This window comes from Spermophilus citellus (assembly GCF_964194105.1).
Source record: "Spermophilus citellus genome assembly, chromosome: 1".
Taxonomy (NCBI): Eukaryota; Metazoa; Chordata; class Mammalia; order Rodentia; family Sciuridae; genus Spermophilus; species Spermophilus citellus.
This window is the reverse complement of record NC_138182.1, coordinates 43,744,967-43,767,988: the sequence shown is the minus strand read 5'-3', so window position 1 is coordinate 43,767,988 and position 23,022 is coordinate 43,744,967. Positions and strand designations below refer to the sequence as shown.

The window sequence follows — 23,022 nt, the reverse complement described above, 5'->3', positions numbered from 1 at the left end:
CCCCTCGTGTTCTGCTTAGATTTGTCTCTGGCCCATCTTCCCTGTAACTCGCACAACTACCTAGGCAAGAAGGCCTGTCCTAACTCTCCTCAGGACCCCTGATCTTCATCTCTCAGGACGAAGGCTTCCCGTCTCCTCTTCGCATTTGACAACTGGGTCCCTTTGTGCAGAGCTGGAGAAACACAGGGCCCTTCTCCTGGGACCCTGAAGGAGAGATTCTTTTGGACTGTCTCCCAACAGTGCGGGCCCAGCCCGGGTGGGGGTCTCTGTGACTTTCGAGGCCCCGGGCCCGGCCTCCTCAGGTCCATCCTTCCACCTCAAGCGCGGCCAGCCCAGTTCCTCCCCGACCTGGGGTGGCTCGCGGGCCCACGGGCGCTCGGGTTGTCGCGCCCCCACCCCCCACGCGCTCACAAACGCCGCGGCCACCCGAACCCTCGGCCCCGCCGCGTTCGGCCGCAGGACAGCGGCTCCGCGGGGCCCGGGCTCCGGCGGCTCGGCTCTGCGCGCTGCGCTCCGGCGGCTCGCTGCGGGCGGACTCCCGGCCGCGCCTGCCTCCTGCCTCGGTGGCCGAGCTGGGTGGGTAGCGGCCGGGGGGACCGGAAGGATAGCGAGGAAGTCGGAGAGGGTTTCCTGAGATGAGAGATTACTTCCGTCCGGGCGCTGGCCTCTCTCTGGAGCCGGCTCGCTGGGGCTCCGGGAGCGGGGTGAGCGGGGCTCGGGGCCGCGCCTTGCCACCTGCAGCGCCCGGGAGGGCCGCGGGGGCCTCGGCGGGACGCGCTCGGCCCTGTCGCGGGGGGCTAACGCTGGGGATCCTTGCAGGTGGGACTCGAGAGCGTCTCAAAGCGCCCAAGCCATGGTGGCCAAACAGCGGATCCGGATGGCCAACGAGAAGCACAGCAAAAACATCACCCAGAGGGGGAACGTAGCCAAAACCTTGGTAAGGCGGGGCGCGCCGGCCGGGCCGGGCCGGGCAGGACCCGGCGGGGCGGGGCCGAGCAGGGCGGGCGGGCTGCGGGCGCAGGGCCCGGCCTCCCGGCTCCGGGCTCCGGGCTGCCCCTCCTGCGGGGTCCCGCAGAGTCGGGGATCAGGGGGCGCGGACTTCTCTCCTGGCGGCCTCGTGGGCGGAGATGGCCCTGGTTGGTCGTGGCCCCTCTGGGAGTGGCCGCCTGGGCTACCTTGGAGGCGAGGGGGCAGTCCCAGGAGAGAATTGGGACGTCGTCCTTGGAAGTCCACCTCCTTAGGGGACAGTAAGGCCAACTGCATGAACACAGGGCCCAAAGCTAGTAGGTGCTAGAATGTTTGTTGAATGAATGAATAAACGAATGGGTAATAGAGGCCATTTAAGATCTCTCTCTTCCAGACTCCACCCTTGTTCTCCCTCCCAGACACACACACACACACACACACACACACACACCATGATAGGGTTTTGTTTGCAGCCCCTTTGTGTGTTGAAAGAGCTCAGTGTCTAGGAGTGAGATTCCTATCCACATTTCCCTCATCTTTTTTTTTTTGGGGGGGGGGGTGGGTTCCTGCTGCCACCAGGCTGAAGTTTAAGTGCAACATTACTCTTGTTTGCCCTGTGAATTCAGGCTAATTCTGATGGTGTAACCTTTAAAGACCAGTTTATTGCCAGTGGTTCTGTGCTCCCAGAGCTGTAGATTAAAGCTTTACAACCGAAATCTAAAGTAAAACCTGTGCCTTATGCATGAGGATTTAACTTGGTAAAGCAGATTGTTTTCAACGGAAGACGCCAGGCCTGTGCATCTTTTGGACAGAGGCATGAAATGGATGGTTGCTGGACAGAGTTGGTCTCCAAGTCTGAGCAAAGGCACCTGGAATCCATTATTCCATCCAGTTGAGTGGAAGTCCAGCTGAAGCTTGGGGTTTGGCTGGAAACGCTTGCAGACTTGATGAGGCAATTCCTTTTAGACAAAGAAATTACGTTGGTTTGATTAACTGAGCAAAAAGCTGAATCTGCAATCATCACACTGAATTCTTGCAAAACCAAGAAGTATTGTCATAGAGGTTCAAACTCTACTCAGAGCTTTATGCACAATCTGAGGCTTCAGTGATCCTTAAAATTCTCTTACTTGGGTATTACATAACTTAGCTGTGATTAGGGCACCAAAATGCCAGTGTGCCATCAAATTGGAACCATTTTTCATGTAGATCTATGTTTTCCCTATTTATTTTTACTAAAAAAAAGTTGTGGCACAAATTGACATTGAAAAACGAATTTTGATTGATATTACAGCACACATGGTCTGTGTTCCTAGGAAGATCAAATTTTCCTTCTCAAAGTATCAGACCTACTTGCTGACACAGTGAAAATATCTAGATGTGTGGCTTTTTCTAATGATTGAAGGAACCAGAGTTCAGTTGTTAATTGATCTCAGTTGACAACTTATCTGACTGCAAAATAAGAGCAAAGTAAGACTAATTTGCACAGCTGTTTTATCCATTAAGCTTGGTAGACTCTGTGTCTGCCACCTCTAGCTGTTTTCAAGACTACTAAAAAATGTGTGGGACCTATAACAAAAATTTTGGCTCTTAAATAAGAAAAGAAAATGGGGAAATTGGGAAAACGCTTTTAAATATCTAGTAAATGTAACCAGTCACCTGCAATTCAACTCAACTCAAATTTCAGAGCTACATTTAAATTATATTTAATGTGCGATATGAGTGTATTTAATAGGTTCTGACATAGCACGGGGTGGCAGGGGGGCTCTGAAAGTGCCTGGCGCCTATGAGGGTTTTTAAATGGCCCAACTAAATTTGTAATGAAAGGTTTCCAAACAAGCCACAATAAATGTTTGTTTTCAATTGGTTGGAGAGACTTTTGGTTAACTTTACTGTAAATGGGTCAGCATCCAAAAAGAAAAATGAAATTCTCTTTCAAAAAGAATCTCTATAAATCCTAAATCTCATTTTCTCAATTACAAGTCCAATATGATTATACTTTGATAGAAGTAACTTGCAGAAGACAACTTACTCAGTATGAAATTCAGTAAATGGGAACATATTTAGGGATTCCAAATGAAAATTCAAACTTCCCCTTTAACTGTATGCAGACCTTCAGTATCATTATTAGCTGGCAGCTATGGGGCAAATTAATATTTTTTCCTCCCAGATAGCAGATTAATAAAGAAACAGAAAAATAGAATACTCATTTTGTGATTGTATAGTAGTAACTCCTCCAGAATGGGAGGGAAATTTAAATTACAGAGTTCCAGGTTGCCTTCCCAGTATCTTAATACAGGGAAAGCCATCCCCTGACATTTTTGAGCCTCATGTTTGAAGTGAACCCTGTCAATTGCAGAATTGCTATTGTTCCCATTCCTTTCCCAGCAATAGATTCAGGTTTATGTGAGTCGTCCCATTGGGATTGCACTGGCTCTTTCCAAACAATAGAAACCCAAAGCTCTCAGATATGCATGTATCAGTATTATGAACAGCCAGGTATTCATGAGCTCTGAAAGTCCCAAAATAATATTGATTCACTAAAGAATATCCTCAGAAAGGTTTTTGTGTCATGTGCTTCAAGCTCTACATGCTGATAATTTGTATTTGTTTGCAAGTAAAAAAACAAAACATTCCGCTTGATATCTATGCTAGACCAATAATTCATTTACTGGCTCCTGAATTCACTTGTTGACTTTGCTGGAAATAGAGCTAAAATGACTAACTATGACAAATTATTTGGAGGGCAGAGAAGGGTAAATGTCACACTTTGTTCCAGTAACTTTATTAATATCTGTATTATTTACTTAATCTGAGCTTGACCTGGTCTTTAGTACTGAAGACTGACACAAATAAAGTTATCTTACGCAATTCATAGACTGATTTTTGTCCTTGTCTGGTCAAGAGCAACAGCCTATTATTCCCTTGCAGTGTGACTAAGTAAGGTGAGGGTAGGTACAAGTGTAACTGAGGATAGGTACAGGCTTATCAAGAACAGAGATTGAATGGCTTTATTCCTTGGTCATTGACAAATATACCTTTCTACTAAGAGAAATGTAGGGATAACCCTTTCTCCTTTAAGAAGTACTAATACAGCCAGGTGCAGTGGTGCACACCTGTAGTGGTCACAGCAGCTTGGGAGGCTGAGAATAGGAGGATCACAAGTTCAAAGCCAGCCTCAGCAAAAGTGAGGCATTAAGCAACTCAGTGAGACCCTGTCTTTAACTAAAATACAAAATAGGGCTGGGGATGTGGCTCAGTGGTTGAGTGCCCCTAAGTTCAATCCCTGGTATATCCTCCCCCGCCCCAATAAAAAAATACTAATACAAAAATAAGACATTTCCTAGATCTGGACTTTATTCTTCCTAAAATGAAATTGTATTTTATTGATTCTCCTAAGAACATGTGTTATCTGCTACATTTAAATTTTGTGTCAGGCTTTGAATACCTGAAATACCTGAATACCTGAAAGAGACACAAAGCCTGCCCAGGTGGGGCCTCCAGTTTAGTGAAGAGACAGACATTAAACACATAGTAACAGAAATAAATAAAACGCTATAAATGATCATATGTAATGATTATATGTACTGTCAAGAAAAAAGTTCACGGCCATACAAGTGACTGGTGAAGCAGAAGAGGAAAGGCTTAGAATGTAACAGGAAAACTGAGAACAAATTGTTGCCTGATTCATAATAAAATGAGGGAATTCTTTTTAAAAGTTGAAAGTTTTTATTTACATGAACTTAGAACATAACTCCATATTATGTACAAATGCAACCTGTGTTTTCCAGTTTTAACAATAATGAATTTTACAGGAAGGTCACTACAATGAAAATCAAAGGAAGATTGTACTTTCTTTGTTAGAAACATTACTAAAACTTGTTTAGCATATCCCAAAATTTCATCATTGATGACAGCACTGCTCATTTAAAAAAAAAAATACTAATATGATATACCTTCAGTGTGTGTAAATGTGTAGCTGTGATTTTCATATGAAAATCACATATGAAACTTTTAGCCCAAATTCTATAAAGTTGATTATATTTTAAAATGTCAACACATTTAATCAAAATCCAAAATTGTATTTTGTGATTTCTACCACCAGTAAATGTTTTGTCAATATATTTACTCTACCAGTATGTTTCTCCCTGCCCTGTGAGGGGTATGTGTGTTATTTAACTTATATTGATTACAGCTTATCTTCTGCTCAACCTAATGAGGGAATAGTGAATCCTTTGCTGTTTTTCATTCTTTCTTCTCCCTTTTTATTTGCTAAGTCATTGGTTTTTCTGATGCTTCACCAGAAAATGTGCTTGTTCCATTGACTGGTTTGGTTTTAAGGACCACTTAAACATAGACCTAGTGGGACATTCTGATTACCACTGTGCTCTTGGTTTGAGAAGACCCCAGGAGGTAGGTAGGATTGTGTTCCTGCAGATAAAGCAGTGGCTTTCTTTTGCCAGAGAATGCAGAGATTTCTCCAAAGTTCAAGCTTCAGTAAGGCTGAGGGGCGGTTATTCCAGCATGCTGTTTCCCTCACATCCATCCACTGTTGCTGGGTGCTTTGGTTATTCCAAGGATTTCTACTGCACTGACTTTCAAAAACTTAACATATGAAAGGGTTTGAGAAAATGCCTGTGCTCTCTGATCCTGCTTGGGCTACACAGGTGCAGGAGAGCTAAAAATCTAGAGAGTAAAACACCAAGGCTCTGTAAAGAATTATATATCAGCTCTTGCTCAGGTTAACAAACTTTGAACCTCAGTTTCTCAATTACAAAGTGGAAATCATCATCATACTTGCTTTATACTGAGATGTGCATGCTGGAGATAATAGATGTGGACTGCCTATTGGTACTTGGCACGGAATGTGCTTTTAACAGATGGAAGCAATTATCAATATCATCTCCAAAACCTCTGTATTAGTTTGTATTTGTGCCCCATCTGTGCCTAAAATTGAAAACTACCAAGTTCATTGAGTTATGTGGGTGTTAATAGGTTGTGGATAAATTTTTTCAAACCTATCTCAATCCTTTACAATTAACTTTATTCATCTATATCTGTCAATAAGAAAGAGTGAGACCAAATCTGTCTCATTCACAGTAGAATCCCCAGCACCTAGCTCAATGCCTAGTAGTTCTCAATAAGTGTTTATGGAATCAATAAACCTAATTTTACTTTTTCCCATTCTCTCATAGAGGCCGCAAGAAGAGAAATATCCTGTAGGACCATGGCTGTTGGCACTGTTCGTTTTTGTTGTCTGTGGCTCAGGTATGGTATTTCACTGAATTTATATCCCATGTTCTCCACTGTCCTTCAAAATGTTTTATTCACCAAGTAAATAAAAAATAATTTGGTCTGGGATTGAAGTTAATCACTGCCTTAAGCCTTAATCTTTGTTTAGATTCTGTTCCAAATATGGGTAAAGATAGAACTGTTACACTATCAAACATAATCATAAAATAATTACACTGAGCAATTAAGTTGACTCTATGCACGAAAGAGTTCAGTTAACTCACTCTGTGGACATAGCCTGAAAAAGAGCATGTGGAATACCAAGATAAGTCCGCATTCCAAAGAGCGGGGGAGGTGGCTGCCTTATGAGAGTTCTGTAGATCCCCTGGATAGAACTGAGCCTTCGACCTGAGCCATAAAATGCAGGTCACTTGCCACTGGAAGGTGGCAAGTGCAGAGAGCCAAACTTAACAGGACTCCCAGAGGAGATGAGTGAAAGCATCATGCAGTGTTCCTAGTTACATGTTGTTAGTGGGGGTTCAGCATGGCTCCTAGTCCCCGTATGTTGGGTTTCTGTAATTCTGGTATGTGGAGGTCACTTCTAAACATGGGGCATGCCTTAAGGATCCCCATCCCTTCCATCATCTCTCAGTTGCTGAGGACAAAGAAGGTGAGAATTCCAGGTCTCCCAACATAGGCTCAGGCCTCTGCCAAGACATCCCAAAGACAAAAAAGCCCATCACAAACAACCCATCAGTTCCTTCATCTTCAGGACACCACTTTTCAAAGGAAACCAAAGCTCTTAAGAGGAAGGAGGGATCTAAAGTACTTAGTGTTATTGTTGATTGTAGTTGAAATATTTTAAAGTGGACTTGCCATTCCACGATGAGAAAATCATTCACTCAAAGAAATAAAGCTCTACCTCATTCCCAAGCTATGTCCTTGAAGGAAATCCTTTGCTCAATGTAGGAATCCCTCATCACTCTTTTTAATAGTTATTGACCCGATCTCTGAATACTTCTGGAAATAGGGTGTTCACTTCTTCAAAAAGCAATTCCATGCCTACTAATTCTACTAGAAACATCTCCCCTGTTTTTGAACTACACTATATTGTCTTCTAAGTATTTTGGATTTGGATCCTAGAATAACACAGAATGGACTCATTCTCTTCTGGACATCTTGGATCTTCAGCTATTTTGAAAATGTCTGCCTCGTGGTTCCTTCTGCAGACTAAATTCCTGGTTCTCTCAACCTTGCCTCGTAAGATGTGGTTTCTGAACACCACCACCCGCCCCCAGATATGTTCAATGACTCTCTCAAAGTATAGCATTGGCAGAAGGTGGTCTAGAAGTAGTGTAATTGCCACAGAGACCTAGCATTGTCATAACTCAGGATTTCACCACTCTGCTTCTATTAATGTAACCAAGACCTACTTTTTTTAACTGTCATTTTTTTTTTAATGGCCCTTATCAGCCAACTAAGTCCCACTCAGCTCTTCCTCACAAAAACTTGCTGCAAATATCAAAGATGCATCTATGTCTACGTGTATCTCCTTGTCCCAAGGTCTCCCCTATATATATATATTTTTTTTTTTTCCTTATGGCCATCATCAGCATTTGAAATTATGTCATTTACTTAATTATTATCCATCCCCCCATACACAAAGGCAGTATTTACATTATACTAAGTTTGTTGATCCTAGGATAGTATTTGCCATAAAGTGGGTGCTACAGACAGATGGATAACTAGTTCACTTTTTTTTTTGAGACCTAATGTAAAGCTTCATAATTATTTCTGATAAAAAGTTGTTGTTAACTGTCAGTTGTCTTTCCACAGAATGTCCATAAAGTTTGGAAACATAAACAAGCATGCATAACAAACGGCTTACTAATATTACCTTATAATATGCAGTATGACTGGTGACATTACATGATATATTCATTGTATTATCCACCATTAACAATACATAGCTGATATCACTGGACAAAATTACAAGGAATGTGGTAATTTAATGCAGCCTTTTCATCAGTACCTATGTAATCAGCTGTGAGGTATTGCTTCCCATTTCTCTCTGATTTTTCACCCCCCCCCAAAAAAAAAAAAAAAAACTCTGTCCCTTTAGCATGCCACAGGAAAATTTAAAAAAAAAAAACAATATAAAAAGTTATCTCTGTTTTTAGGTTTTATGACCAGTCTGTACATAGCTTGTGAACCTTGAGCCTTTTATCTAATTATTCTTCTCTATCCCAGTTTTATAGCCTCTGAAAGAATATCAGACCTCCATATCACTAAAGAAAAGTCTGGACTCAGAGAAGTCCAGGGGACACAATCTCCTTCTGGTTGACTTTGAACCTTAAGTAAAACTCATTCAAACAATTGCCATGTCTTTAGGGTCTGCTGGGTGCCTGGCACTGTGCTGGGCTTTGGAAATACAAATCCCCTCCTTGGGAGCTTGCAGGTGCCTGGAGAGGCAGAGAAGGGAGCTGTCAGGTGCAGCCCAGGGAGACAGCACCAGATAGTGACCCTAGTGCTTGGCCTATTTGGATAAGGGACTTCTGCCTCTTGGGGGGCCCAAAGAGAAAGCTTCCTAGAGGAGGTGCTGTTTGAGTTGAGTTTTGGAACAACCAACCAGACAAAGCGGGTGGGGAAAAAGATTCCAAAGAAGGGAAGCTGAAGTGGTGCCAGCACAGAGGTTTGATGGCAGGCCAGGCCAAGAAAGTAGGAAACCCAGTCGCCGGGTAGCTAAGCCTGGGGATCGTGGTGATCACATGTCCCTATTGTCCTCAATCTAAAGAGATACAGAGCCAATAGTTGTGTCATTTTTTATTTCAAGATACCTAGTAACTCTATGAAGACTTCCCCAATCTGCCCTCTTAGGAGGCCCTATAAGGCACAATGCCAGCAGAGCCTTTTTGTCTTGCTTCTTTCTCAAAATCCATGCTAGTTTTCAAAATCCATCTCTTCTTTTTCAAAAGGCTTATGGACCTTCTTTAAATTATATGGCCTACAATTTTTCTAGCAGAATTACATCTTTCTTTCTTGGGTAAATTGGTACATTTGCTGATAACAATTTTCTGGAACTCTTCTAGAAGTCTCTCAGGGATCAAGTACATTGGCTCTGATATCCCCTCCTTAGGTTTGCATGGACCTTGGGATGTGAGGCTTCAGGGCTGGAGATTTGGACTGAAGTGGCTAAGAGGAGATCCCACCTATTGATTGTCCACACCCCTCCCTTACTGCCCAGTGCTTTATTATATTTTATTTTTTCGGTACTGGGAACCCAAGTCCCTGTGAGTGCTAGAAAAGCACTTTACCATGGGGCTACACCCCAAGGCCTTCTACTGTTCTTTTAACAGTACTTCTTTAAGCCCTTCTAGTCAGAAGACCATTTTGCCTTTCAGAGGGACTAGACATAAACAGGAGTCGAGTTGTCTTACTTTCACTACCCGCTTTAAACACACCACCGTGATCCCTAAGACTGGGCCTCATTCCTTTTCAAATCTTAATGAAAAATAATCTACCTCTGCCCTTTTTTCTTTTTTGCTAGCATTTTTTTTTTTTTTTTGCAAGCCTCGGCTTAAGTTGGGCATCGTTCTCACAGAAATGTGTCACTCTTATCAGTTTGTCCTTGGTACTGTGCCCTTCCTTCTATCTTTGTACACTTGTCCTTTTCTAAACAGAACATGTCATGAAAAACACAATAGCTCCTTTAGATCTCTCCCAGTTGCCACCTCTCTGGGATTAGTCACAGTTCATTTCATCTTGCAAAGCCTACTCCTTTAGGGGGAGTCACAGTCCACAAGCTCCTACCCATCTTTTCTCTACATTTTAAAGAATGCAATTTCCTCAAGTCCTACCATGTAGCAGCTACTCTGCTTTAGCTAATGAGGCTTCCTGTAAGCACTAGGCAGCTTGAAGCCCTCCTCTTGGGGGTGTCTGGCCTCCGTTCCACTTTTGTCATCCAAAGTAGGAACGATCTGCTCCCTCCCACACCTGTGTGACCTGACCATCTACAATAAGCACACTAATCCTGCTCTTACCTGCCAGGCTCACACAAAGTGCACTGGAGCTTCTTGGGGGGATCCCCATGTCCCTGAAGACCAACACTCCTTCCTGTCCCTTTCCATCTGCTCTCTCTCCTTTGGGCATGATACTCTCCTATGCCAGGCGAATGTTCCATCTCACCAAGTTCTAATGACATCTTGGAGGTCATATTGCCTTCTTTGAGCTCATGTGATTACTCTTATTTTGAATATTTTCCTAGACACTGAATTAAAAAATGAAATCTGATATGAATGAAGATGTCGATCATTGATCGAAATATCTGGGAAGTCTCGTGGCTTTCATTACCTTACTCTATTAACCCACTTTTTCTAATTGGTGATTGGCTGGGTAAAGTGCTCTTTTTAGAAATAGTGCCAGTGTGCCTGGGGTAAATAAATATTCAGGTCAGGCAAGTAGTAAGAAATGCACATTTTTCTCTATTTTTCTAGCTATATTCTGGTAGAGAATTAAGACTGACAGAAGTTGGCACTTAAGAATATGTCCACTTATTGGTCACTCTTACTTCATTTTAAATGGAAAAACAGATTAACAAACCTGTAAAAAGTCTGTCGAACCTTTTGTTATGAAGAGTCACATGCTGCCAACCCTCTTTTGGCCTTGGCTTCTCAGCTTCTTTTTTTCCGGCCTGCATTGTTCTCTGCACATGCCTTTCATGCCAATGGTGCCGAAAAGAGGGCAAGGTTATGAAAAGGAAGAAAAATCAGGAGAACAGTGAGGGGACAGAGTCCAGGCACTCAGAGACCTCTGGCACAAACATGCACCCAGGAAGGCCATCCCCTGGCTGAGAAAACAGATGGAGTTTCAGACCTCCTGGGGCTGCCCATGGCCCCCACTTCTGAATCCAGCTAGTCCTCCTCTTCCTTCTAGCTCCAACGCTTGGCCTCTAATGCATTACCATAGAGAGAGGGGGTTTAGTGAGGTTATCTTAACTATGCCCTCTTCTGAGTAAGTAAATTTCCACTTTCCCTGATTGCAAAAGCTCTCTCAGGCAAGACACTTCTCTGACCAATTGGCACTAGTGGGATAAGAGGCCTCAGCAGGAAGGATACTTTTGGAATCTGCCAGATTTGGGTTCAAAGCTGGATTTACTGTCAGCTGAATGACCTTGGACAAGTTATTTACAAATCCTCTTGGTACTGATTTTTCTTATCAAGAAAATGGAGATAAGAAGCCCCACAAAGGCTGTCAGGCATTGAACGGTTTGTGGGATCTAAGTATAGGCCCATCACAAACTTAAAACCTGTAGCTACAGTTACCACCTCTGTCTTCTTAGTCCTTGTAGAAAATGGAGACTCCAAAGACTGTTGGTTGCACATTGGGGTACCTTCCATCCTCCCAGGCTGTGCCCTTGATTGGTAGAACCAGCCTTAAACAATGGGCTTGATCTGTCAGAAGCCATAGGTCTGCCTCTTCACTCCAAGGCATTCAGTGATAGCACTATTTACTCCATATAATGAACTCCGGCATCCTCCCCACACAGAAAGAAGGAAGCACCCACATGCAGATAAAAATCAGAGAATTGCATTTGTACTTTAAATTAAGCATCAAAAATAAAATGTGGGTTTCATTTCCTTAAAGCAACCCTAACATGCAGCTGTTTTGTATAGATGTTTTCTTTGTTAGATGCAAAACAGTGGGAACAGAATATTCTTGAGATGTGCCATGTCCAATCAGAATATCTGAGAGCCATATCTTGTTTTGTTGCATTTTGTTTAATTTAGTGGTCAGTTTTAAATGTAAAACCTCTTTCTCAATCAAGTGCCTGCTCTCTTAACCCGGGATTTTGTTTTGGTTGAGCCTGTTGAACTGACTGGATTTGCCTCTACTTGATCTCCTGAAATCCAGATCCACAGAGAACTCCGAGGAATTTAAGTGCCTCCTTAAGAAATTTTGCCCATTTTCTCTTCTCTTGTTATGAAAGGATTATCTTCTGTTTCTGCAGGCAGCAGAGCCTCTCCCCAGATAAGCAGCTCCCCCTGACTGTCAGTCCCAGGTTTCAAAACCTACCCGTTGGAGAACGGTTGGATAGTTTCTGAAGGGTGCTTGCTTTTATCTTGAGACTCAGAGACAAGCAAGATCTGGAATGTCTGTGAGACTGTTCCTTGCAAAGATACTGTCACACATACACCAACTGCTGTCTTCCACAGGCCATCAGTGAACTACTATTTGTACCCCAAGCCCTAACTCCTGCGGTTTTCCCCGCCCCCTCTCCCTGTGGTCCTTCCTCATGGAGGCCTTATTGAGGTGGATTCTCAGGCCACACCAAGACTCAATGGGAAAGTGGGGAGCGGTTGATCAGTAACCTCTGCCACGACCGGGTACGGTCAGAAGGGCCCCTTCCACCCCTTTGCTATCCATTGCCTAAACATTTTATGTTAGAGCCTTGGTACTCACAGACCAACTCCTTAGGTGCTTTCACCTTTTCTTTTTGAGCGGAATGCCCACTGGACTTGGTAAAATTAGGACTTTTCCTTAATTTGCTGTTCAGACAATCTTGTCATTTACAGGCAGCATAGACATGTTTCTAGTGGTCTCTTAGTACTATTGTGTCCTCTGAGCCCATGCAGGGACACTGTATGTTGACAGGGAGCAGCCATCTGAGACACTGTCTTTGCCACATGATTATATCTTCCTCCGTCCTTACGCCTCAATTAAGGTTTCAGCTGGGATCAAGGGAGCCACCATTTAAGTCCCGTCATCCTTGGATTCTCCGGGGGAATATGTTAAACACCAGCCATGCCCTAGTTCTCCCTCAGGTTATTTCTCCCCCATGTATTCCTAATTTTAATTCTATTTCTCCTCTCTGGCCAACCCTGATATTCTTTTTCTAATTAGAGATTATGAGAATTTTTATGGTTCCCAAAGCCAGGGTATTCTTGAAACTAACAAGCTTCCCCATCAAAGGGAAACCTCCCAGGTGACAGAATTATCTAGTGACCATTATTTTCTTCATCATTTTCCCTATTGTACAGTACAGATTTGTCAACGAGCATATATTACTTTTATAACCAGAGAAAAAATTAAGTGCTTTTTTAAGAACAAAAAAAACCTGGGTGAGTGATTTTTAGTCTTTTTTTTTTTTTTTTTTTTTTTGCTTTTTAAAGCTGAAGAACATTTTGTTCAAATCTTAAAGGGGAACAAATTAAAGAGCAGCTGTGGTGGTTGAAGTGAGGTGTGTGTGTGTGTGTGTGTGTGTGTGTGTATGTGTGTGTGTGTGTGTGTGTGGTGTATATCCTTGTGTTGCTGGATATTCTGACATTCTCATCTGCACCAAGGAGCACCCATCTGGACCTTCTTGCCCATCAAATAGAAAACTGGGTCTGGCCTTTGTCATGACAAAGTGAAGCCTTTTCAGCAAATAACCTGCCGGGTTTGTTTGGGGCTATCCATCCTGATCAGCTCCACTCTTTCTGGGTGGGGACATTCTTTTGTCTGTCAGTTAACAGACTGTACTCTCCTCCTGTGCTCTCTAGGGACTCTGCCTGCAGGAGCTGGGGTTGGTAGAGACAGATATCATGTCACAGGCAGGCCCGTTTTCAGGACAACCTTTTCAGAACAGATGTAAAGAAGTGATTCTCTGAGATGTTTTGCAGGACTGAGCTCCTCCTGCTCAGCCTCCTACATCAGGTGGTCCAGCTCCCTCCTTTCCCGGATGCCAAGGAGGGACCCCTGCCCTTGATTTCTGAAAGGGCTACACCCTCACCCTCCTGAAGATTGGCTATTTTTTGTTAAGAATGATGTGGAGTCACAAGTCATGAGTGTGCCAGAGACACATGGGAGGCCAGAGAGCCATTTCTTCTGATGCTGTCTGTCCCTCACTCCTTGTGTGGCCCTTATGTGGACACCAGTTTTTTATGGTGATTATCTTTGAGCCTATGGTTGAGAAGGCAGAATAGAACCATTTGTAACAGCTGAGAATATTTCCTTTGTGAACTGCTGCCAGCTCTCTGAAATCTTCCAGGAACACACAATTGAGGAAGGTCTCTATTTGGGGATGTGTTGGTTCAAAGCCATCAAGTGAGCATGTCCATGTGTCATGAGAGAAGTTAGAAGGTGGCTAAGAACTCCAACTCCAGGGCCAGACTGCCTGGGCTGGAATTTGTTTCTGCTACCTACTTACCCCCTGTGTGGCCTTGTCCAAGTTACTTAGGCCCACTCTGAACCTCAGCTCTGCCATGCTCTAGAGAGGAGGGGACTGGTTCCCAACTCTTGGGTCCTCATGACTGTTAATCCTGAGGGTTAGTATTTAACCTGTGAAGTGGTGAATCGAGTCATGCTGAGGGTCTTTTGAATGTTTGCCCTTACCATGGAGATGTATGTGGCCTTTCCTTCACTGCCTCCCTACCTTCCTACCTCCATGAAAATGTTCTGACCAAGATTCTGAGTGCTTAGAGGGAAAGAAGGGAACATGCCTACCTTTGCTGTGTGGTGGTGAGACAGCACGTGGTTGGGGGCATCACTCCAGGATGTTGAGGGACCTGCCTGAGTCCAGACCAGCTGCCTGTAAACCAGAGGATCAGTGGTGTCACCTTCACAGGGATAGCCAAAACCTCTTCTTTATTTCTAGAAAGAACTCTGTAAACTAGCCCACGGGTGTGAGCAAGAGTCAGTCATAGTTTTGGCTGCTGTATCTTGGGGACTTGCTTTTGTAAGGCCAGGCCATGTTTTATTCCAGTCATACAATCCTTACAAAGAGGCTGTTACACTCTTTTCCAGACCATAAAACTAAGGTTATAGAGGAAATCGGCCAACATCTAGAGCTAAAGAATGAGAGAGCTTGTACCCAGACCTCGCTCTTCTAAGACTCCAAAGCCCATCTGCTTCTTATTATTTCCACATTCCCTCATTCTTACTATTTCCTTAAAAGTACTATGGAGCAAAAGTTTTCCACTAACTTTAGACCTCTAGCATATGACTGTGTATTGAAAAGAGCTCCTGTTAAAACATTCCCTATTTTCCTCTGCCAGAAAAGTGCTTTTTCTAGAAGTTCCAGATGTCCAGCCATCCGAGGTCTACTCCCAGATGGAGAAAACCTTATCCCAGCCATAGATTGTGTCTTGATTGGGCCACCAGCGCCTCCACTCCCCTCTCTCTTTTCTGGACCCTTGCTCCAGGACAGACTTGAATTCACCCACCATGTTTGCAGGTTGACCACATAAACACTGGCCTTTCCTGGAGACTGACAGAACTTTCTCGGAACTGTGACCCCCCAGAGGGAGTCACCTCCTGCAACCAGCAAATGGGGTGCTTGAGGAATGGGACAGCCCCGGAGGAAAGACAGAGGCCATTCATCTGCCCTGGAGCCCTGCCTCAGGATCCAAGATGGACAGTCTAGAGAAGACGTCTCACCAGCCATTGACTTCCTCAAGGTGACCTGCAGCCTCCTTGTTATGTGCCACCCTCTGCCTGGTGCCCAGTGGAGCACTTAGGATTGTGTAGGCTCTCTTTCTTGGATGAACGTTTTCGCTATTTTAATGTGGATAGAAGGCATCCCATTCTTTGCTAATAGTAGGTGCATTTTATAACATCTTCCTGCCCTAACCTGTCTCTGGCATCTCTCTTTATTCCCTTTTCTCCATCTCTGGAGAAGCTACCAAGAAATGCCACCAGAATATGTTATCTTGCCTTTGATTTTCTTTGTGCTGATCTCTCAGAGAGCTTTAACGATCCACGTTTGCCACGCCTGTCTCCTAACATTTCTGCCTGTCTCTCAGGGAGCCTGTACTTTTTTTTTTTTTTTTACTAGTTCTTTTATCGTTTTCATTTTTTCTTAATGAAAAATAAAGTTTGATTTTTACGGTTGTCTTATCCTCCTAAAGGATATTCCACTAGTCTGTCTTAATCTTTCTTCTCAGTAACTCCCTTGATCTCTTTTATCATCAACTATTTATTTTCAATAAAAGTGGCTTTATGAAGCCTCCCATTATCTGGCAGGGCCCCAGCTTCGGACAGTGTCCTATGGGATCCACTTGTTACATCATCCCTGTTTCCTTCTGGCATGCCTTTGCAGCTGGGGGGTAGGCCAGTCTCCAGGGTAGGACTGGGTTGGAACAACACAGTCACAGGCTTTGAGGACTTTACAGTCTGTCATGACTTGGCTTCTCCTCCAATGACTAAGCTCTTGGGACATTTGGCCTGAAGGTAGCCATTTGAGGCTGACTCTTTTGGTTTGCAAAGTAGTCATTTGAGGTTTTTAAAATGTATTTTCCTCTGTGCTCTTTGCAGTTATTCACCTTTCATTCATTCAATAGATATTTGCAAGGGATCTGTTTTGTGCCATATATGGTTTCTCTTATCCCGCAGTTTAGTTAATCAAGGCATTACCCCCAAACCATGTAGAAACCTAGCTATGAAAGTGTTTGAAAGAGAGGTGCACACATCTATGAAAGCATATAGTGTGAAGGTATACCTTTGAATAAGTGCTTCTCTAAGTGTGACCTCCAGACCAACAGCCTCAACATTCCTGTGAACTTGTTAGAAATACAGATTGTCAGTCCCCACCCCAGACCCCATTGGATGATAAACTCGGGGGCCAGCAGGGGGGGTAGCATCTGATTTTTTAAATTTAACATAGCCCCAAGGGACATTGAGATGCAAGCTCAAGTTTGAGAACCTCTGCTTCAAGGGGTCAAAGAAGGCTTCTCTTCCTTCTTACAAAGGAAGCTAGGCTATGGGGTAGGTGAAAGAAGGTCTTTCAGAGAAAGAATGGCATGTGTTAAAGCCCTGTGGTAAGACCAAGGACCTTTATGAAGGAGTAACCCCAAGCAAGTGGAAAGAGTGGTACAAAATGAATCTGGTGTCGACAGGGGCCAGAATCTGCAAGTCAAGGAGGCCTCAACAAGGGCTGGGCAATAGGAAGCTTATGATGTGCTTTAAACACAGGAGTGACATCATATAATTTGCTTTTACTTAAAGAATAATTCTAACCACAGTGTGGAGAAACTGTTGAAGAGAGGAGCAAGGGCAGACCAGCTGGAGGTCAGTAACTTGGACTTGGATGGTATCTACAGGGATGGAAAGGGGAGCACATAATCCCAAGATTCTTAGGTAAAATCCACAGGTCTTGGTCAGGGTCAGTTTACATACAAGTTGGAGGATAGTGCACCACTTTTGTCAGTGGAAGAGAACATGAGAAGAAAGATCCTGTTGAGTTTGAGGTGCTTTTGAACCACCCTAGTAAGGATAGCAGTTAGATGGTAGAAGGTGGGAGTTTAGGGCTCAGAGGAGAAGGGGCTGTAAATGCACGTCCGTGAGTCAGGTATCAGCAGTGGAGTGGCCACCGACACTGTGGGTCAGGACCTGACGCTTTGGAAGAAAGAAGAATGTGAGGAAACGAAGAAAACCAGTGAGGCGCACCAGGGAACTTAAGTGCTCAAGCTCTGTGGCCAGGTGGAGAAGGTGATCCCAGAGAAAAGGAGGACCACCAGAAACCAGAGACGACAGAAGGGACCTTCCAGGAGGGAATGTCAAGTCAGAAGGAGAGTAAGGCCAGACGAAGCTAAGGGAGACCTGTTACACGAGGGATGCCAAGGTCACGACTTGTGACTGCAGGAAACGAGATTTCAATGAGTGAAAGACAGAAGCTAGAATGTGGAGGACTGAGGCCAGAATAGAAGGTATAGAAGGTGAGAGTGTGTGGACAGCTCTTTAGCAGTGGTTGAGAAGGGGAAGAGAACACTTCAGTGATGAGAGTTGTGGGGTCAGGCAGACTGTTCTGGTTTGTCCGATTTGGGGGTGGGAGTGGTTCTAGCGTGCTGAAGCTAAGAGTTTGAAGAAACCTGAGCTGCAGTCACCTAAGTTCCCTGTCCCAGAGCCAGGAACCAAATGCAGGTGGATGGGTGCAAAGGCTTGTTCATTCTGGTAGTTTCTGCTCTCCTGGGGAACTCTTCTGAACCTCTGGGTGTGGCCTGCCCAGGGCTTGGTCCCCTGGCCTGGAATGCCTGCAGTCCCTCCCTTCCTTGGCATCTCTCCTGCCTCCTGTCCTGCTGCCCTCAGCCCCTCTCCCGAAGCCCGCTCCACTGTTTTCTCAGCTTGTTCACCCACTGTTAAGTTATTAACTTGTCAGGCTTCCTTTCCCTCTTTGAACTCACTGTTGGCTCCCTTCCTGAACCTTCACTGCCTCGGAAAGTCAGCATTTAGAAGGCCAGGGTTGCTCTGCAGGTCAGTATTGACAGGCACACAGAATTACAATTAATTAATTGGTATAAAATGAGGAAAGCTTCTTCAAGACATTGATACAATGGAAAAAGGAACAATAAGCCCACCATCTGTCCATTGTCATTCAAAGCAATTTCTCCAAAAGGGGTTAGTTTTAAAGAGTCACCTATAAATACATTAAAAACCTTGGATTTTTACATGCTCATTATGGATTCAATTAGAATCAAAAATTATCTTTAATTTTTAAAGCAGACTCAAAGAGGTAGGTAAGTTGTTTTAATGGACATCTCACTACTCACTCTGAGACTTGCACATTTTCTCTAAGATTCTTTAGAGAGATTTGCAGCAGTTCCTTAAAGAGAATTGAGTGGCTTTATCATTACCTAGAACCTCTGACGTCTTGAATGAACAATGTGGAGTATGATGGATTTAAACACAGGCTGGTTCCTATTTAACCTACAGCCCGTTTCTTGTCTAAGGACAAAATTAAGGGAGAGGTAACATTTTTGAGCATCTGGCATGAACAGACCACATACCTGTGTCATCATATTTATTCCTTGGGGTACTTACTTTCCACAGTTTTATAAACAGAGAACACAAGGCTCAGAACTATGGTAATTCCCTAAGGCTTACACTTTATAGAGTGTTAGACAGTTAAGAGCTGGTCTTCAGGGGCCAGGGTTGTGGCTCAGTGGTAGAACACTTGCCTAGCATGTGTGAGGTTTTGGGTTGATCCCCGGTACCACATAAAAATAAAAACAAAATAAAGGTATTATGTCCATCTACAACTTAAAAAAAAAAAAAGCTGGTCTTCCTGTTTACACATGGTCAAGTATCTCTAAACCAAAAATTCAACATCCAAAATGCTCCAAGATCTGAAACTTTTTGAGTGTCAAGTAGAAAATTCTACACTTTACCTCATGTTATGAGTGGTTGCAGGTGCACCAAAAATATTGTACAAAATGACCTTCAGCCTGTGTGTATGGTGAATGTGAAACATAAATGAATTTCATGTTTAGACTTGGGTTCCATCCCCACTGTATCTCATTATACATATGCAAATACTCCAAAGTTTTAAAAAGTCTGAAATCTGAAATACTTCTGGTCCCAAGCATTTTGGATAAGGGATGCTCAGCCTGTGGTAATAACAGCAAGAGCTCTGGCCATGCATTGAATCTTTAGTGTGTAAGGAACCTCCATATATGTCATATTGCCTAATCCCTATGGTAGACCATGATCCTAGTGTCACAGAAGAGGAAACAACCTCAAAGAGGTTAATCCAGTCACCAGCTCTTCAGTAGTAGCTCTTCCATCTGACCCTTACATTCCTCTCTCAAGTCATCTTGTTTATTGAGATTAGGATGGTTCCCTGACCCCAAGAACAAAGTCTGAGGGATGGCAGATGTATTTTTTTCCTAATGTTTTGAATGTACAAAACTGCTTCTTGGCATTCTCACTGAACCAGAATACAGACGCTTATTTAATCTTTGCTGCTCATCAGCCTCGGTAGAGAACAGAACCATCAGATATTTCTGCAAGCTTGCAAATTTTGGTAGGCTACTTTCTCATGCATCCAGCAGCTACCCCTGTCAAGACCCACTCAGGAACACAAACTTAGCCAAGAAAACATCTGAGCACAGCTAGAATTAAATATCACAAGTCATTGAACCAACTCATTCGCCTTATCTACAGAAGAGTCCCTCAGCCCACACGGAACTGTCATTTCAATTTTACACATTAATTCTAATGGTCCTGGTGTAAGCTTAGTCTGCAGCAATGAAATAACAGAAGCGGGCCCACTGCAGAGGAATGTAGTAACACCAGAGATGTGACCAGAGATAAGAACAAGGAGACAAAAAATATGATAATAGAAACCAGAGCCCAGAAGTACTGCCATCCAGAGCTATTTGGGCACCAAACACTGTGTGTCCTCCAAAATAATATCACAGCAGAATATTATCAATTGTTTTGATTATGGCAAAACTGAATTTTCATGAAAAGTTAACACTATGCCCTGGCTGGTATCTCCAGTTTAGGAAGGCAGTGGTAATGTATGCAGTGTTTCTTTTAGAAAATGAGAAATGGCCAAAAAAGATGCATTAGAGCTTTGTCTACCCTTGAAATCAAGCTGTCCAAGAAAGACCAGGAGTCTGTATTTTTCTTTGTATTCCCCAACCCCAATTCTCAGCACTTATTACAGATTAAGCATTCCTAATCCAAAAATGCAAAATCTAGAACTTTCTAAGCATTGACATGAGGCCACAGTGGAAAATTCAACACCATGAAGCTTAGTTTCATGCATAAAATTATTTAAAATATTCTGTAAACTTATCTTCAGGCTATATGTATGAATAAAGCTTATAGGAAACATAAGTAGTATCTTATTATAATATGCAAAAATTACAAAATCCAAATTTCTACACACTAGCCTAGGTGCTCACTAACGTAAGATGACAAACTATCAAATGCCGTTTCCTGAGGGCTGGGAAGCCCTGTTTCACTGTGGTTACTTAGAAGCTATGTCCCTGGATATATTCCAGGATGACCTTTTGAAACAGAGGAGTGGTAAGACTCCTGAGAGCTCAGTGTTTATTCTGTTTTTACACGTAATTAAGTGAGATGACACCCAGCCTCCTTATAGATAATAATAACAACAACATTTAACTACAGGGTAGTTGTTCTTATCATCATTATCATAGTCTGCAGCAAACTTGACCACTGTCAAACACTAGGGAAGATTTAAAAGAGAAATGGGGATTTTCTCTCATTTGAAACCCAGTAGCTAGAACCAGGCTGGGAGCTTTCTATCTGGTTCTCCCCTAACAAGCAAAGGATCCAGAAGTTCTCTGTGGATTCCAGCACCCCCTCCCAACCACCCCAGCTGGTAAAGATTGAGTCAGCGTTGCCCTGGGTGAGAGCGCCTTTCCGTCAGCAGCCAGGAGATGCACAGGCTTGGGCAGCGGAGACCCAGCTGTGCGCCTGCTCGGAGCACCTGGCCTTCCTTCCCTTTGCAGAGCTGGTTATTTTACAGGTCACGGCCATTTTGAAAAGGCAGAGTCACTGACCTGTTTAATGAGTGCAGTTTCTGCTCCAAAGCCCAGCCGCAGAATATTGCTGGGGAAGGGGCCAATTCTCCTGTCCCCGCCGGAGGGGTTTCTGGCCTTAGCTCCTAGTGGAATTAGCAGGAGTTATCTATAAATCCCAGAGGCATCCATCAGCAGACAGAGCCAGGCTGCCTTTTGAAAGAAGTTCACTGACCCCTTGTTAACTTAACTCCTTGTTAGGAAATATCTAATCAGCTGTGGGCCAACCCGTCCAGGGCCCTGGGGTCAGCAGAAGCAGGGTGCGCTGTGGGTTGGGTTTCTGGCCGTGTGCTCTCTGGTGACTGGGCCGTCTGTTTTGGTTTCCTCTTTCAGCCATCTTTCAAATCATTCAGAGCATAAGGATGGGCATGTGAGGAGGCCGGGGCATCTGACGCTGCGCCCTCCCGCTGGAGGGTGGAGGACCACGGAGGCCTTTGGCGGGTATCTGTGGGAAGCCAACAGGCCACGTGGAATAGAGAAGAGGCTTCGCCACTGGTTCCCTGACCACTTCCGCCTGGAAGTCAGACCAAACTGCCTTCTCACAGAACATCTAGGTGAATCCGTGTCCTCCAGCGGAAAGGACATTCTGCTTTTCTGTTGGCGGGATTGGTAGCCACGCGGGTCGTCTGCAGCAGTGCTGTCTGTCTGGTCCCCCTTGGTTTCACTAATGTGTGCATGTGGCCCTCTGAATGACCGCTGGTTTACTTTCTACCGATGCAATCTCTCCTCTGTCGGGAAATGGTTTTACAAATAAATGTCTTCATTCAACCTTATGCCATGTGTGGGTTTGCAGGGACAAAAGCCAAGGGGGGGAAATAGCAGAATAGCTTGAGGGGGTTTGGGGCAGGTGGGAGAACTCGTGATGCTACTGGAAAAGGCGCAGGGAATCTGTGGACAGGGAACCAGATGTGGGATTACCCAGCAGGTTCTTGGCCAGACCCTCAAAGTCCTTTGCCTGAATGAAACCCTGAAGGGCTCCAGCGACCTTGCATCTTCCACACATTTGACTTTCATTCTTTTCTAATGAATATATTTTTGTCTTGTTTTGCTTTTCATCGTTCTTTTTTCTCAGTCCAGAAAAGGCATCTACGATGCATGTGAAGGTCTGACTAGCCGTTATCTTCTCTGTGGTCTGTCGCAGAGCACAGAACAGATGTCACAGGCCTCCTGGTGAAAACTCTCCACCCCCAGGGCCCAGCTGTGGCAGATTCAGAGTCCTGGACAGAACAGGAGCCCTGTAGCACTCTGGGTGGTCAGCAGGCAGGATTGGGGGGCCCAGCTAGGGGCCCTCCTCTCCCTGGCCCACATTCCACAGCCTCTCAAAGTGTGTTATCACCAAAGAAAATCACAGAGAAAGGCACAGAGGCCTCCGATAGGACTAAAGCCCTGTGCAGATTTAAGTATATTTATTTTTTAATTTCGTCTTTGCATTAGCAATTGTTTTCATTCCTTAACCTTGGTAAGAGCTTTAAAAAGGGAAGCGGCAGAATGGCCAGGGCTTCTCTCAAAAACTGGAAGGGTT

At 44.1% G+C, this 23,022-nt stretch overlaps 1 protein-coding gene across 5 annotated transcripts; it reads left to right on the top strand.

Moving 5' to 3' along the window:
* Positions 1–214: 214 nt before the first annotated feature.
* SERP2 (stress associated endoplasmic reticulum protein family member 2) lies at positions 215–22,262 on the top strand. Of its 5 annotated transcripts, none has more exons than XM_081308080.1 (5): positions 215–576; positions 820–937; positions 6,159–6,231; positions 15,474–15,629; positions 21,834–22,262. In XM_081308080.1, exons 2-4 carry the CDS (start codon positions 854–856, stop codon positions 15,593–15,595), a joined length of 279 nt encoding a protein of 92 aa, XP_081164206.1. In that variant the 5' UTR covers positions 215–576; positions 820–853; the 3' UTR covers positions 15,596–15,629; positions 21,834–22,262. The 5 variants fall into 5 exon arrangements, 4 of the variants coding, with proteins under 4 accessions (XP_081164206.1, XP_081164207.1, XP_081164204.1 ...); XR_014023777.1 differs by lacking the exon at positions 215–576 and adding an exon at positions 587–704 and having other exon boundaries at positions 15,407–15,629; XM_081308078.1 differs by lacking the exon at positions 215–576 and adding an exon at positions 587–704.
* The last annotated feature ends 760 nt before the right edge of the window (positions 22,263–23,022 follow it).